Below are 15,590 nucleotides of genomic sequence, written 5' to 3' on the forward strand. Positions count from 1 at the left end.
TTCCACCAAAAAACTGCTAGAATTGATTCATGAATTCAGCAGAGTTGCAGGATATAAAATCAACACACAGAAATTGGTTGCATTCCTATACACCAACAATGAAGCAACAGAAAGAGAAATCAAGGAATTGATCCCATTTACAGTTGCACCAAAAGCCATAAAATACCTAGGAAGAAATCTAACCAAAGAGGTGACAAATCTATACACTGAAAACTGTAGAAAGCTTATGAAAGAAATTGAAGAAGACACAAAAAAAAATGGAAAAAGATTCCATGCTCCTGGATAGGAAGAACAAATATTGTTAACATGTCGATACTACCCAACGCAATCTACATATTCAATGCAATCCCTATCAAAATAACACCAGCATTCTTCACAGAGCTAGAACAAATAATCCTACAATTTGTATGGAGCTAGAAAAGACCCCAAGTAGCCAAAGCGATCTTGAAAAAGAAAACCAAAGCAGGAGGCATCACAATCTGGACTTCAAGCTGTACTACAAAGCTGTAATCATCAAGACAGTATGGTACTGGCACAAGAACAGACACTCAGATCAATGGAACAGAATAGAGAACCCAGAAATGGACCCACAAACAGATGGCCAACTAATCTTTGACAAAGCAGGAAAGAATATCCAATGGAATAAAGACAGTCTCTTCAGCAAGTGGGGCTGGGAAAACTGGACGGCGACATGCAGAAGAATGAACTTGGACTACATTATTAAACCATACACAAAAATAAACTCAAAATGGATGAAAGACCTAAATGTAAGACAGGAAGCCATCAAATTCCTTGAGGAGAAAGCAGGCAAAAACCTGTTTGACCTTGGCCACAGCAACTTCTTACTCAACACATCTCTGGAGGCAAGGGAAACAAGAGCAAAAATGAACTATTGGGACCTCATCAAAACAAAAAGCTTCTGCACAGTGAAGGAAACAAATCAGCAAAACTAAAAGACAACCAACAGAATGGGAGAAGATATTCGCAAACGACATATCAGATAAAGGGTTAGCATCCAAAATCTGTAAAGAACTTATCAAACTCACACCCAAAAAAACAATCCGGTGAAAAAATGGGCAAAAGACATGAATAGACACTTCTCCAAAGACGACATCCAGATGGCCAACCGACACATGAGAAAATGCTCAACATCACTCATCAGGCAAATACAAATCAAAACCACAATGAGATACCACCTCACAGCTGTCAGAATGGCTAACATTGACAACTCAGGCAACAACAGATGTTGGCAAGGGTGTGGAGAAAGAGGATCTCTTTTGCATTGTTGGTAGGAATGCAAGCTGGTGCAGCCACTCTGGAAAACAGTATGGAGGTTCCTCAAAAAACTAAAAATAGAACTACCCTACGACCCAGCAATTGCACTACTAGGCATTTATCCACGGGATACAGGTGTGCTGTTTCAAAGGGGCACATTCACCCCAGTGTTTACAGCAGCACTATCAACAATAGCCAAAGTATGGAAAGAGCCCAAATGTCCATCGATGGATGAATGGATAAAGAAGATGTGTGTGTGTGTATATATAATGGAGTATGACTCGGCAATCAAAAAGAATGAAATCTTGCCATTTGCAACTACATGGATGGAACTGGAAGGTATTATGCTAAGCGAAATTAGAGAAAGTAAAATATCGTATGACTTCACTCATATAAGGACTTTAAGACACAGAACAGATGAGCACAAGGGAGGGGAAGCAAAAATAATATAAAAACAGGGAGGGGGACAAAACATGAGACTCTTAAATATGGAGAACAAACAGAGGGTTACTGGAAGGGGTGTGGGAGGGGGGATGGGCTAAATGGGTAAGGGGCATTAAGGAATCTACTCCTGAAATCATTGTTGCACTATAGCTAACTAATTTGGATGTAAATTAAATAAAATTAAAAATCACCTGCTTGAGGGCCTTCCCTTGGCCAGGCCCTTGCTTCCAAGCCAGTATGGATGCATCAGGGTGCATCAGGGCATTCCGACTGTCCAGCCTGACAAAGAACAAAGCTCATGTCTGTGTCTTCTACTTTTATTTTCTAGAACAAAATATGTGCCACCTGGCAGCAGGCCCCCCATCCCTGCCTCTGGACCTGATGCTCTTCCTGCTTTGCACAACTGCTGCCCTCACTCAGCCCATTTGCAGGGCTCAGTCAAGGCCAGGACGGAAGACTGCTGGGTCTGGGGACAGACGGCAGGGCATGTCTGCCTGTGTGTCTCTGGAGCAGTGACTGGCATTGGGAGGAAACCAGTGTGCCTGCAGGGGAGGGTGCTCTAGGGTCTCTGGAGCCTGGCTGGGGATGTCCCAGCCAAGGATCAGGCCAGGTTGGAGGTACGGGCAGGAACCAAATGAGTACACATTTCCCATATTTGTACCAGCACCGTGACCCCACACAGCCCTCGGCTTGGGACAGGCCAGGAGCTGCTGGTCTCTGTAGAGGGACACAGACTCTGGCCCTGGAAACCCATCGTCTTCCACTGGGGAGAGCACCACAAAGTGAAGTCTTGGGCAGTGATCTCAGCTTCTCGGATCTGACTTCTGGGCTCCCTGGGTCTAGACGGCATCGCCCTCACTGTCCGACTCGATGATATCCAGTGGTTGCAGACGGAGGGAATCATAGTTGGGGGGTGGGGTGCCCGGGATGGGCAGGGTCTGCTCATCAGGATAGGTCCCAGGGTCGGGGCCCGGCCCAGCCACGTCGGGCTCGAAGCTGAAGTTGGTGTGAGCCTCCACCAGCTCAGCCACAGTGGGCGGTGGGCCGGCATAGCAAGCCTGGGCCCGCCTTTGCCGCAGGCTCTTGGCGAAGGCCACCAGCTTGATGATGGTGATCCACACGAAGTCGATGAGGATCTCTCCAAACTCGATGAGGCACAGCACTGAGCCCCCCATCCAGAAGCCAAACTGGCCACCCAGGTTGGAGAGCAGCCAGACGATCTGTGGAGAGCAGGGGGCTGAGGGGCTGGCAGGGCTGGGGGTCAGGCCACAAATTCCTGCCTTGAGCCCTGCCCCGCCTCCCAGGTTCCTGTGAGGTGGGCCCTCGGCCGGGAAGGGGGACGGGGTGACCATCTCAGCCCCGGGGAAACTTCTTGTGACTCCTTTAGGGACGCTCCTAATTCCCCTGTTGGTCTCGGGACCCTCCCCACCCACAGGGTGCAGGGGCGGCAGGGCTGGAGTGTCAGGAGCCCCCAGACTCACGTTATTGGCTGCTGACTCCTCAATGGTGCGATAGTTGAATTCTTGGAAGTAGATGTTGAGCTTGACGATTCCCTTCCTGTAGGAGCAGCAAGAAGGGCTGGTGCCCCCTCCCCAAGACACACTGACACACGCACATGCACACTCACAGGAAAGGCAGCCAGCCGGGAGGCCCCAGTCCTCTGGCTTGAGCTTCTCACATGTCCACAGCCATAAGTGGTGAGGTCCAAGCAGAAGCCCAAAGTGCTGCCCTTCCTGGCCCCTGTGGGCCTTGGGCCACAAAGAACATCTCTGCCCAGCATCACTCCTGTGGGCCCCCAGACTGGCTCTGAGCTCCCCTCCCCCACCCCCGGGGCGCCCGGCCCATACACAGCCTCTCCATAGAGTCCTAAGCCTTGCTCCTTCCTCAGGGGACCCAGGGCACAGAAAGTTGCTCGAGTGGGCTTCCCCTTTACACCTGATACTGCTCAGAAAAGCTATGCTCTCTTGTACCTCCAGGCTTCTGCCTAGACATCTTTGTCTCTTACTTAACAGCTCCTGCTCCTTCTTGGAGAGTTAGCCCAAGTGTCACCTCCCTCTACAGACCTCCCTTATCTCCCAGGCAGAGAGCTCCTTCCCTGCTGTGCTCCCAAAGGAAGGGTCTTGTATAGACTCTCATCACCAGAAGCCCTGCTGGCATATTTCTGTCCTCTAGACTGGAACTCCCTGAGAGTATGACCTGTGTCTTTCCTGTGCTCAATTTGCATTTGTATTTGATAGATGGAAAGATGGAAGAGTGGCTTGAGGATAAGTGGTAGATGGATGAGGGGATAATGGGATGAATAGGTACATGGGTGAGTGGATAGATGGATGGGAGGAAGATGAGAGGGATGAAGGATGGGTGGATGGATGGAAAGATGGACATATAAGTGGATGGATGGATGATGGGTGGATGGGTGGGTGGATGGATGGACAGATGGTTGAATGGGTGGATGGATGGACAGATAAGCAGATGGATGGATGGATGGATGGGTTGTTGAATGGGTAATGGGTAGAAGGGGGGTGGATAGGTGAGTGGATAGATGGATAAGTGGAAATCTGGAAGGATGGATGGATGGGATGGATGGGTGAATGGGTAGATGGACAGGTGCATGGGTAGAAGAATGGAAGGATGGATGAATAATGGAGGAATGAGTGGATGGATAGATGGGTGAAAGGGCAAATGAACAGGTGACATATGGAGAAATAGGCTCGCCTTTGGGAATGGCAGACTCTGAGTCCCATTGGCTGGCCTCTCTCTCATTTCCAGTGCCTCCTTCTTCAGGCTTTCTCCTGGATCTGACCAGTGTGAGAAGGTGTCTGAATATCTGCCATACATCCAAACCCCTCCCCTGAGGTTCTGGTTCCTTCCATTTTCTGCATTCCCCAGCCCCTAAGACTCTAAGCTCACCTGCTCAAGGTGATATTAGTGCTTTGGTCCCGCTCCTGGGACAAGACATGGAAAATCCAATCCTGGAATCCAAGAAGGCAACTGAAAAAAATGGCACCTGCAGCATCCCCTCCCAAACATGGGCCCTGTGATTTGGGGAGATGGGGGGAGGCAGACCACAGCCCTGTAGCTTCCCGAAGCCCCCGGGACCATGTGTTGGCGCTGGGAGGAGGAAGGTAATAGTGCGCACTGTGGCTGCTGCTATGGGGAGAGGGCACTCTAGTCTCCGGTCTTCCCCCAGAGGCCCCGCCATCCTGCGCCAGCTCTTTCCCACCTCTGGCCCTCGAATTTGCTGTTGCTCTTCCAAGATCCTCCTCCCCAGCCCTGCCCAGGCTGGCTCAGCCCATCCTCCTGCGTTAACTCAAATGTTACCTTTGCAGGGAGATCTTCCCTGACCGCTCTGTCTAAAGCGGTTTCCCCTGGTTACTCTCCAGTCATCCTGTTTCCCACCCTTACCACACTGTGAAATGATCTAACTTCTGTACATTCTCTCCCTCCCACCAGAATGTAAGCTCCATAAGAGCAAAGGACCATTCCTGTCTCGTTCACTGCCGTGTCCCCAGCACAGCGCTTTGGGGAAACATTAGCGGAGGGACAAACAGCCCGCAGGCCTATGCCCAGACCTGTCCCTAGCCCAAAGGTGGGGGCCAGGAGCTTGACCACTCCACCATCTCACCTCAGAGGCCTCTGAAGGCCAGTCAGCCATGGAGATGGTCATCTTGTACTGGGTGTCACTGGAAGAGAGAAGGCAGCCCTGTTGATGTCCCTGCCAGCACCATGCCCCCACCCTGCAGTCCCCCCCCCACCCCCAGCACCCACACTCACTTGCAGGACTCCTTGCACATGTTGATGCAGGTCTCCCTCTGGGCCACGCTCATGCGCAGGTGTGAGTAACAATAGGCTGAGCAGGGTGGGTGGGAGGTAAGAGACTTAGAGTAGGGGTTTCTAGACGTTTTCCTCCCCTCCTCTGAGCCTGGGGCTGCCCCCTACCCTCCTGGCCATGGCCACCCCAGGCCTGTCTCTAGACGGGAGGGGAAGTCGTCTCTGTGGAGGGTCACCCCTTCCCACCCTGCCCCTCGTGTCCAGCCAGTTTTGCCCCAGCCTGGCCCCGGGGTGGGGAGCCTCCCCCAGACATCCCAGACTCGGCTCAGCAGGAGCAGAGTGGCTTTCCTCTGCTTGTCATGCCCATTCCGGGCTGGGCGGTGCTCACGGGGTCATGCATGAAGGGATGGGTGGCTGGAAGGGATAGTTTTCCCCTCTTGTCTACATACGTTGTTGGTTTTAGAGGTGATGGGACTCGCTCTGCCGCTGACAACATCCATCATGTTTGGACTCCAGGCCACCAGGGCCCCTGAAACCCTTGGAGGCCACCTCGGCCTCCCCTCCCACCCAACACCCCACAGAGATGCCCAGCGAGCCCACACAGACATGGACACACATGCTGAGGCTGGTACACGTGGCCTTGTGGGTGCATGAGCGAGCGCACACACACATGTGGGTATGCAAACCAGCGTGCACAGATGCAAACATGGAAGCAACCCAGGCACGAGTGCCCCTGAGCCCTCTCCCGCATGCATGTGGAAATGTAAATACACATGTGTGCTCGCCAGCAGCTGCCCACAGGGCTCATGCATGCGTGGGTGTCCACGTGGTACACGTATGCACCAGGACGGAATGGGGCCCAGGGGTGGGTGGGGAGGGGGGCTGCGGACTGTGAAGGCCACACCCCGGCCATGTGATCAGAGCCCTGGTGGGTGGGGGCCCCCCCACTCACCCCAGTCGGGGAACTCCCGGTTGTTGCAGTATCTCTGCCCACGGGGCAGGGGGTACAGGTAGTGCCCACAGCTGCAGTTCCGGATCATGTGGTCTTGGAAGCAGGAGCGGATACAGGCCTGCAGTGGTGGGAGGGGGGGACATGGATGTGGCTGTGATGTCCCCACCCGGCCCCGGGCAGCCTGGGAGCCAGGGGAGGGGTCCTTCCGGCTGAAGAGCTACGCCTGCTGACCCCGCAGTCTGGGCGTGGCTGTCCTTCCCTGTCGCTGGTCCTCGGTACCTGCAGAGGGGCTCACACCAGACCCAGCTGTCTGAGGACGGCCCCGCCGCCTATCAAAGCTGGTGCCCCACACACGGCACGGGGAGGGGTGGCTTATTCCAAATACTGCTGGGGTTTCAGGTCACCGTGACCTGGTTCCCCCACACGTGGAGGCAGCTATGTGTCCTGCAGTCACAACTGTGGGCTAAGGTGAGGAGGGCCCAGCGCTGGGCGGGGAACGGAAGTGGCTGTTACTCATGTGTCTCTGCTTGACTGTGTGTGGAGGACCCCTGGTGCCAACCCTCGCTCTCTCGGGCTCTCCCTTGCTCTCCTCGCCTCTGCCCCACCAGCCACGGAACCTGCCCCCCGCGTTGTGTGCTCCTGCTGCTCCCCAGCCTGCTCCTTCCCAACCTAGCACACATCCTGTCCTATCGTGTTCTTCCTGACAGGGCTGTGGCCTCCCTGCAAGCACAGCCGGGAGAAGCACAGGAGGTGAGGGGCTAGAGGGGTCACATGAGGGGCTCTGACTATGGGCAAGGGTCTCCCATTCTTCCAGACCTCACTGTCTCACCTGAGATTAGGAGTCCTCTCTGGACCCCGTGACAGAGGCTGGGGGTGGGGAATGGGGCGGTGCAGGCAGAGCGTCTGACCAGGGCCTGGGTCTTTGCCAAGGTCTCTGGCCAGTGAGGCTGCTGCACCAGACAAAGCAAGAGGTGAGGTTTTTCTAGAATGAGGTCTCTAAGACCGGGCCTGATGGATACCTCCATGGCCTCCGTCTCTATGCTTCCCATCTCCCTGTGCTGCCCGTCTGTCTATCCCTTCAGAAGCTCAGAAGGTTCCCCCAAGTTCCTCACTGCAGACCGAAGCCCCTCCAGATAGAAGGTGGCCAAACTGGCCAGGTCAGAGTGTGGGGTGGACAGGTCAGCCAGGCAGGCTGGGCCGGAGGGTGGGCACAGGGGGCACTAGATTTCCAGTAACCTAGACAAAAGGGAAGTGCACGCCATGCTCAGGGCTCTTAGGCACAGAGGCAGGCACTACGCTGCCCCCCAGTTATGCCTCAGTTTCCTTATCTGCAAAGGCAGCCTGGGCTGGGGCAGAGGTGTCATTGAGCGGTCACTTCTGTCACTCGTGCAGAGGTTCGGACTGTCCCAGATCCACTGGGGCTGGGTCTTAGGACAGGCCTCCCGGCTGACCCTGGAGGTCAGGGCGAAAGGGAAGCCCCAGCTGCAGCGAGGGGAATTGAGGCCGGATACAAAGAGGGTAAACTGATGAGGCGTTTGCACTGGGGCCTGTAAATCCCAGCTTCCTCATTCCTAATCATTTTACCTCCATCTCAGCATTGTTGTGAGGATTAAATGAATTAGTGTGTGTAAAGCACTTGGAACAGTGCCTGCCTAGCACACGATAAGCCTGCTACTCTTCGTATATTAATACTTAGAACAAATAAATGTTATATATATAATAAGTGCTATTCTTGCCCCGTGGGGTGTTGAAAGGATCAAATGATGAGGCAATACATGCGAGCCCTTAGCACAGCATCTCTCCCACACAAGGGTTCTTCTTAGAGACCCCAGAGTGAGATCCCCGTGTTCTGGGCACCCCCAAAGGGCATACCTGCCGAGGGGAGATGAGCAGTGGCCAGCCCTGGGCCCCGGAGAGCACCCAGGGAATGGACCGGCTCCACAGCCCCAAGGGCCACCAAACCCGCCAAACTACCCAGCGGTCACCTACAAAAATCCAGCAGAGCTGGCCTTGCTGGGCCCAGCTCCCCCGGAGCCCCGAGGCCCTGGGCCTGGTAGACGTGGACTGGCTCTAGGTACCGAGGCCCGTGAGGGCTTCTTACCTGGATGGAGTAGGTGGTGTTGTAGTCGCTGTAAAGGTTTCGCACGGGGACGTCGGAGCCGTTCATGGTGCACTGGCTGTAGGGCTCTCCCTTGCGCTCCAGCTTGTCCTGTGTCCATAAAGTTTGCTCCTGGAGGCCCCGGTCACCCCTAGGAGGCCCCCTTTGTACCTCCCTCCCATGGGGGTCTGTGGGGATGCCAAAAGGGGATGGGAAGCCATAGGCCCCAGTAGGTGCCAGATGATGCCCGTCTTCCCCCACAGCATGGCCATCCTGGTGGTGGGAGGGAGAGAGGTTCCAGCCAGAAGATAAGGCAGGAATGGGCCATGAGGGAGGGCCAGCTCAGCCCTGGGCAGGTAGGGTTCCACCTTCGGTTCCCCTCGGCTGCGGCCGTACCACCAGCACCCCGATGGATGTCTCCGTCCCGGACATGGCGTAGATGCCCTCGTCTTTGATGAAGGGGTATGACCTCTGCTCATGGAGCATCAGCCGGGCGCCGGCCGTGGACGTGAGGAAGGGCACATAGTCGTCCTGGCCTATGTCCAGGATCAGCTTCAGGCCTGTGGGAAGGTGGGGCCGAAGGCTGCCTGAACTCGCTCCCCAAGGCTGAAGGGAGACCCATCAGTCACTTATCCAAGCCCCCAGCCCCAGAGCCCAGGGGACCTCCGGGGCCCATCCAGGAAACTGGCTCCGCCTTGCAAAAATGAGACTCCTTGCCTTCTCCAAGGCCCCCGTCCTAGCCCAAGCCACCATGTCTCCCCTCTACCCCCATGATCTCTTTTCCACGTGGCAGGTAGATCCAGGGGTACAGCGCAGCACCAGCCCACCTCAAATCACATGAGTCCTCATTCCCTTCATTAAGTCCCTCTTGGCCTCCATGCTCCTGCCTGCTGCTGGGCCATTACAAATGCCTCAAGAACACTGTTCCCTTACTCTGGAATTATGTCCCTACCTTAACCCTCCAAGATCCTCCTGCTCTTCCTTCGGATCTCAGCCTGTCACTTCCTCCAGAAGCCTTCCCTGACTACCAAGACAAGGTCTCAACAAACAAGGTCTTTGTTATTTGCTCTTCTAGCTCTGGAACTTTCCTCCCAAGTATGTGCCTCCCTTACATGATTCTTTTATTCTCGGTCTTCCTTCCCCATTCGACGGTTCCCTTCTTGTGCACAGAGACCAGCCCCCAATGTTATGCACCATAAGACTATGCTGGGTGGGTAGGACAACAGGCTAGTATTTATCGAGCACTTGCTATGTGCCAAGTGCTGGGCCCAAGTACCTTATTATACACGATCTCACTGGTGTTCACAAAAGCAAAGCTGCTATTCTTATCCCCATTTTATAGGTGAGGAAACCAAGGCACAGAGAGGTGAAGAGACTTGTCCAGGGTCACCCAGCGAGAAAGGGGAATTGTTGGGGTTCTAACACAGGCAGCTGAGCTCCTTGGTCTCAGTCGTCTGCCGTGAAGTGAGTTGACCGGTACCTCTGTGATGCACAGAGATTTCAGGGACATAATGGCTGGTTGAAGGGAGGTCCGTAGCCCCCTGTACCCCTTTTGACCAACAGCCCTGATAGTTAGAATGACAGCCTGCCTCTTGGAGTCTGGGGAGGTCAGAAGCTCATGGGAGGAAGGATCGCTCCCACCTGTGCCTGGCTCACAGCCGGAATGCCGAAGCCATCCTGAGGCCACCGTGAGTCTTTCCCCAGAGACGGACCAATGCAGTGGCCTCTGTCATCGATCATTTCCCCTTCCCCTGCTTCCATTAATCCTTCACCCTCTCTCTGTCTTGTTCAAGAACTTGGTTTAGCAATGAGGCTAAGTAAGAGTATGGGCTCTGCAACATGTTAACTGTGTACTCTTGGACAAGTTAATTTAAACCTTCCAAGAATATCCGGCATGTACCGAGCATTTCGCATTTGCCCGGTGCAGTACTGAGCAGGTGGCTGCATTATGTCACAGTGATTCCACGAGCTATACACAATATGCTCTATGATGCTACCATGTACTGTCTCTGGGGAGACCAAGGCTTCCAGAAGTTCAGTCTGGATCTCAGGATTACCTGGGGGGTCAGCGGTAGGGAGTTTTCACTCGCGCACGGGAGCCTGAGTTCCTGACCCCTGCCTGAGCTGTACTGCTTCTGAATCCTCACCTTGCTGATCAGCAAAATGGGAACCCCCGTCTCCACCCCAGGTGTTTACGGGAGTTGAAGGTGATAACGGAAATTTTCAACTTTGAACATACCTCGGCCCTGCTTTCAGGCTCCCAGGGAGGCTGTACTTTAACATTTACCAGGGTCAAAATGACTCCACCAAAACCTCAGAGCACAGGCTCTATTTCTGGCCCCAGCACACATTGTACATCTACTTTGTTAAAACAAATAACCAAAAAGGAGCATTCCAAATATAAAGAAAAAAAAAAAAACCCTCCCTGGTTCCCATAAGATTAAAGTCATACAGTGTTGCAGATACTAAAAACATAAGATAAAGTCTGTAACTTTCTGGAACGTTCTTCATCATGATGGTTTGTAACTGTTGATGTAAAAAACATATATAACCCTGCACCAAACTTCCTTTCCCGGTGCACTCCCTTCCTTGTCAAGACCGTGTATCCCAGGCAGCTGTCCTAACGTGGGCTCGAATGAAACTCTTCCTTTCTCTTTAAAATTTTTAAAAAGGTTTGTTCATTTTGTGTGGACAAGGGAATGGCTCCCCACGCACCGAACAGGTTGCCCTTCCCTGTGCTGCCTCCTGTCTAATCCAGGCCCTGACCCTCGACAGCTGATGGTCCTTTGGTCTTTTAGCCCCACGTGGTGGGGATTTAAAGCCCCATGGCTCTGGCCCCAGGATGAACCAAGACTCACCAAACTCAGCTCCGGGGTTGGCTGAAGGGAGCGCCTTCTCCGTCATGCCCCAGTTGAAGATATAACAGTTGCCATAATCAGGGTGGAAGATGGACGTGAAGTTCCTAAAAGAAACACCATCAGCTAGAGATCAGGGCCCACCCAGCAGTTGCCTCCCTGAGTGTCTGTGGTCTGGGGCCTGGCAGAGCGGAGCTGGGAGGATCCGACAGGTGGGCTGGGCAAGCAAGGAACTCACATAGAGAGAAAGGTGGCTGAGATGGTGGGTCAGAGAGGGGGTGAGTCGAGAGAGGGCCAAACAGAGGCCGGGGAAAGAGAAGGCTTTATAATGAGGCATGTGGAACCCTATACAGGGTCCTCTCTGATGTCCTGGAAAGGTTTCCTAAGGAAATAAGTTAACAATAACAACAAATGTTTCCATAAAGATGCTCGCAGCAGTAGCAACGGTATAATGCAGTTTCAAAAGAATTCAGAATCACTCACCATCAGGGAGATACAAATCAAAACCACAATGAGATACCACCTCACACCTGTCAGAATGGCTAACAGTAACAACTCAGGCAACAACGGATGTTGGCGAGGATGTGGAGAAAGAGGGTCTCTTTTGCAGTGCTGGTAGCAATGCAAACTGGTGCAGCCACTCTGGAAAACAGTATGCAGGTTCCTCAAAAAATTAAAAACAGAACTACCCTATGACCCAGCAATTGTGCTACTAGGCATTTATCCAAGGTATACAGGTGTGCTGTTTCGAAGGGACACATGCACCCCCATGTTTATGGTAGCACTATCAACAATAGCCAAAGTATGGAAAGAGCCCAAATGTCCATCGATGGATGAGTGGATAAAGAAGACGTGGTATATATATATACAATGGAGTATACTCAGCAATCAAAAAGAATGAAATCTTGCCATTTGCAACTACGTGGATGGAACTGGAGGGTATTATGGTAAGTGAAATTAGAGGAAGACAAAAATCATATGACTTCACTCATATGAGGACTTTAAGAGACAAAACAGATGAACATAAGGGCAGGGAAACAAAAGTAATATAAAAACAGGGAGGGGGACAAAACAGAAGAGACCCTTAAACATAGAGAACAAACAGTGTTGCTGGAGGGGTTGTGGGAGGGGGGCTGGGCTAAATGCGTCAGGGGCACCAAGGAATCTACTCCTGAAATCATTGTTGCACTCTATGCTAACTAATTTGGATGTAAATTTTAAAAAATAAAAAGTAAGATTAAAAAAAAAGATTTCAGTTATAAAAAGACTTTTTCGGATATGGAACATTTCAAACACACACAAAAAGGTCAAGACAAAACCCACTGCCAGCTTCCAGAATCATCACCACATGGCCACTAATGCTTCATCTCTACCCGCCCCACCCCACCTCCCTTCCATATTATTTTCAAGCAAATCTCAGACATCATGATATTATTTGTAAACATTTCCAGATGTAGCTTGGAAAGTGAGAACTCTCTCTTGAAAAGTTACCATGTTAAACATAACCAACAAAAATCTCTTAAGATTAAATATTCAGTTCAAAGTTCAATTGTCTCTTCAATGTCAATTTTTACAATTTATTTGTTTAAATTGGGATGCAAATGAGGTTAAGGTGACTGGTTGATATGTCTTTCAAGTTTCTTCTAATCTATGGCTCCCTCCAGCTTTTTTTTTTTTTTTTCTTCTTGTAATATAGCTGTTAAAACAGTTCTGGTTTGAAGAGGCAGTGATACAATGAGATCATTTCACAACCCTGACGAATGAATGGCTTTGGGCAGTGCACCCTGGTGGGCCAATGCTGCGTGTCTCCTGAGGGAAGAGCACAGGCTGCCGAGGAGGTGGCCTTGCGAATAAAAAGTAAAAATCAGGGGCACCTGGGTGGCTCAGTCAGTTAAGCGTCTGACACTTGGTTTTGGCTCAGGTCATGATCTCACAGTTCGTGCGTTTGGGCCCCACACTGGGGCTCTGTGCTGACAGTGCAGAGCCTGCTTGGGATTCTCTCTCTCTCCCCCTCTCTCTGCCCCCCCCCCCACCTCTCTTTCTCCAAAAATAAATAAATAAAGTTAAAAATAAATAAATAAAAATCAGCCCCAAACAGGACCATGCATCTGTCTCTAACCACCATTTATGAGAAATACTGGAGACAGAGGAACAGGTTCAAAGTCACCACAGCAAGTCAACCTGCAAAATCCAGACCTTGGGGAATGAAACAGGATAAACAACCCAGTTTCTTCAACAAACGCACTGCGAGAGAGGAGAAGGGACACAGGCTCTAGATTAATAGAAATTTTACAGACTTGGGTCACAATCACAACATGCTACCTTTAGTTATATCCTGATTCACACAAGCAAACAGGCAAAAAGGTATAAATGACATGAGCATGAAGATGATTGGGCAGTTGATGGTGTTGAGGAATTATTGTTAATTTTTTTTCAGGTGGGATAATGGTATTATGGTTTGATTTTTTTTTTTTTAAGTCTTTCTCTTTTGCAGATATGTTCTGAACTATTTACAGCTGAAAGACCCTGGAGTCTAGGCTTTGCTGCAAAATGGATGGGAAGGGAAGTGAGTTGTGGCCATGGGCTCTGGCTTCCTTGTGAGGTCATCATACTCTATTCTGTCTGTAGGTATATCCTCAGGTCCCCATAAGGAATCACTTTAAAAATGTCTTTGTGTGTTTTTTATTTTGTTTGTCTTATTTTATCTAATTCTTTTTTCTTGTTTTTAATGTTTATTTTGAAAGAGAGAGAGGGAGAGAATGCGTGGGGAAGGGGCAGAGAGAGGGAGACACAGAATCCGAAGCAGGCTCCAGGTTCTGAGCTGTCAGCACAGAGCCCCATGCGGGGCCCAAACTCACAAACTGCAAGATCATGACCTGAGCTGAAGTTAGATGCTTAACTGAGCCACCCAGATGCCCCCCCCCTTTTTTTTTAATTTGAGAGAGAGAGAGAGAGAGAGAGAGAGAGAGAGAGAGAGAGAGCAAGCTCAGGGGAAAGGGGCAGAGGGAGAGAGGAAGAGAATCCCAAGCAGGCTGCACACTGAGCGTGGAACCCAACATGGGACTAGATCCCATGACCCTGGGATCATGACCTGAGCCAGAATCAAGAGTTGGATGCTCAACCAACTGAACCACCCATGTGCCCATGTTTTTCTCACTTTATTAAAAATAGGAAGGAAGGGGGCTGAGCACAGAAACAGCAACAGAAATGGAGCATTGTCTTCTAAGCCCTGTATTTTGAAACACAGACGATGCAAACCTTGCAGGGGCCAGCCCCGTGCTGCACATTTCTGTGTACCTTCTCCCATTCGATCCTCAAAATAACCCCATGAGGTCAGCTGATATTTGCCCCTGTGTTCAGATTAGGAAGCCATTTCCTCCACCTCTGGCCTCACCCTCTGTGCTGGCAGAACGAGGTGAGTCCGGGGCAGGCTGGGAAACCCAAGCTGGGAGCTGACCCTGGCGGACAGATTTGAGCTGCTTTCTCAACCTCTGAGCTTCGGTGTTCTCGACCGTGAAAGGGAAATCAGGAAGAAACCACATTTCTTCATCCAACAAGTGTTTACTGAGGCAGGTACTGGGCTGAGGACACCTGAGGTGAACAAGAGTCCAACCCTGGAAGGTCACCGTGTGGCTGGGGATGCGGAGTGGTGGGGGGAACTCAGCAGCGTCCTGTCGACGCTGTCCTTCCAGAATGTGCCTCTGGCCCTGTCCACTTCTCTCCATCTCTGAGGCTCCCCCTGCACTCCCTGTGCAAAGTCACTTCCCTGCCCGGGTGCTTGATCATTTCTACTGCTTATTCCCTGCTAGCACGCGTCAAAATCTGAAATGATCTTTATTTAACTGCTTGCTTATCAGCTGTCTCCTGCATTAGAAGGTAAGCCCAGGGAGGGCAGCTGTCTGTCTTGAGGGAGAAAGCATTCAGAGGCTAACACCCCAGGCCTGGGAGCCAGCCTGCCTGAATTCAAATTTTGGCTCTGTCACTGAGTAGCTGGAGAGCTTTCCCTGTGCCTCACCTTCCTCAGCTGTAACGCCAGGATTATAATAGCACCCACCCAAGAGGACTAAGGCGAGGGCTGGATGCCGAGCATCTGGAAATACTCAACAAAACCAGGCCGCTCCTACTGCTCAGAGGCTGGCCCACAGTAGACAGACACTTAGTAAATATTTGTTGGGTAAATTATAATGTGTGATAAGGG

At 51.6% G+C, this 15,590-nt stretch overlaps 2 protein-coding genes across 3 annotated transcripts in view; one reads left to right on the plus strand and one right to left on the minus strand.

Annotated features, from left to right (window-relative positions):
• COG7 (component of oligomeric golgi complex 7) overlaps positions 1 to 2,184 on the plus strand; it is an 89,883-nt gene extending 87,699 nt beyond the window's left edge. Inside the window, exon 18 of the mRNA XM_047839525.1 lies at positions 2,048 to 2,184. Within this exon, the coding sequence (XP_047695481.1) occupies positions 2,048 to 2,101 (54 nt within the window). The 3' untranslated portion in view covers positions 2,102 to 2,184. The remainder of the gene's footprint in view (positions 1 to 2,047) is intronic.
• Positions 2,023 to 15,590, minus strand: part of SCNN1B (sodium channel epithelial 1 subunit beta) — a 60,767-nt gene continuing 47,199 nt past the window's right edge. For both annotated transcript variants that reach the window (XM_047839532.1, XM_047839530.1), the window contains exons 5-13: positions 11,396 to 11,499; positions 8,934 to 9,097; positions 8,541 to 8,648; positions 6,440 to 6,557; positions 5,491 to 5,566; positions 5,342 to 5,399; positions 4,627 to 4,688; positions 3,201 to 3,276; positions 2,023 to 2,939 (exon numbers count right to left, since the gene is read on the minus strand). In XM_047839532.1, coding sequence (XP_047695488.1) covers positions 2,559 to 2,939; positions 3,201 to 3,276; positions 4,627 to 4,688; positions 5,342 to 5,399; positions 5,491 to 5,566; positions 6,440 to 6,557; positions 8,541 to 8,648; positions 8,934 to 9,097; positions 11,396 to 11,499 — 1,147 coding nt within the window. In that variant the 3' untranslated portion in view covers positions 2,023 to 2,558. The remainder of the gene's footprint in view (positions 2,940 to 3,200; positions 3,277 to 4,626; positions 4,689 to 5,341; positions 5,400 to 5,490; positions 5,567 to 6,439; positions 6,558 to 8,540; positions 8,649 to 8,933; positions 9,098 to 11,395; positions 11,500 to 15,590) is intronic.

This window comes from Prionailurus viverrinus, chromosome E3, assembly GCF_022837055.1.
Source record: "Prionailurus viverrinus isolate Anna chromosome E3, UM_Priviv_1.0, whole genome shotgun sequence".
Classification (NCBI taxonomy): domain Eukaryota; kingdom Metazoa; phylum Chordata; class Mammalia; order Carnivora; family Felidae; genus Prionailurus; species Prionailurus viverrinus.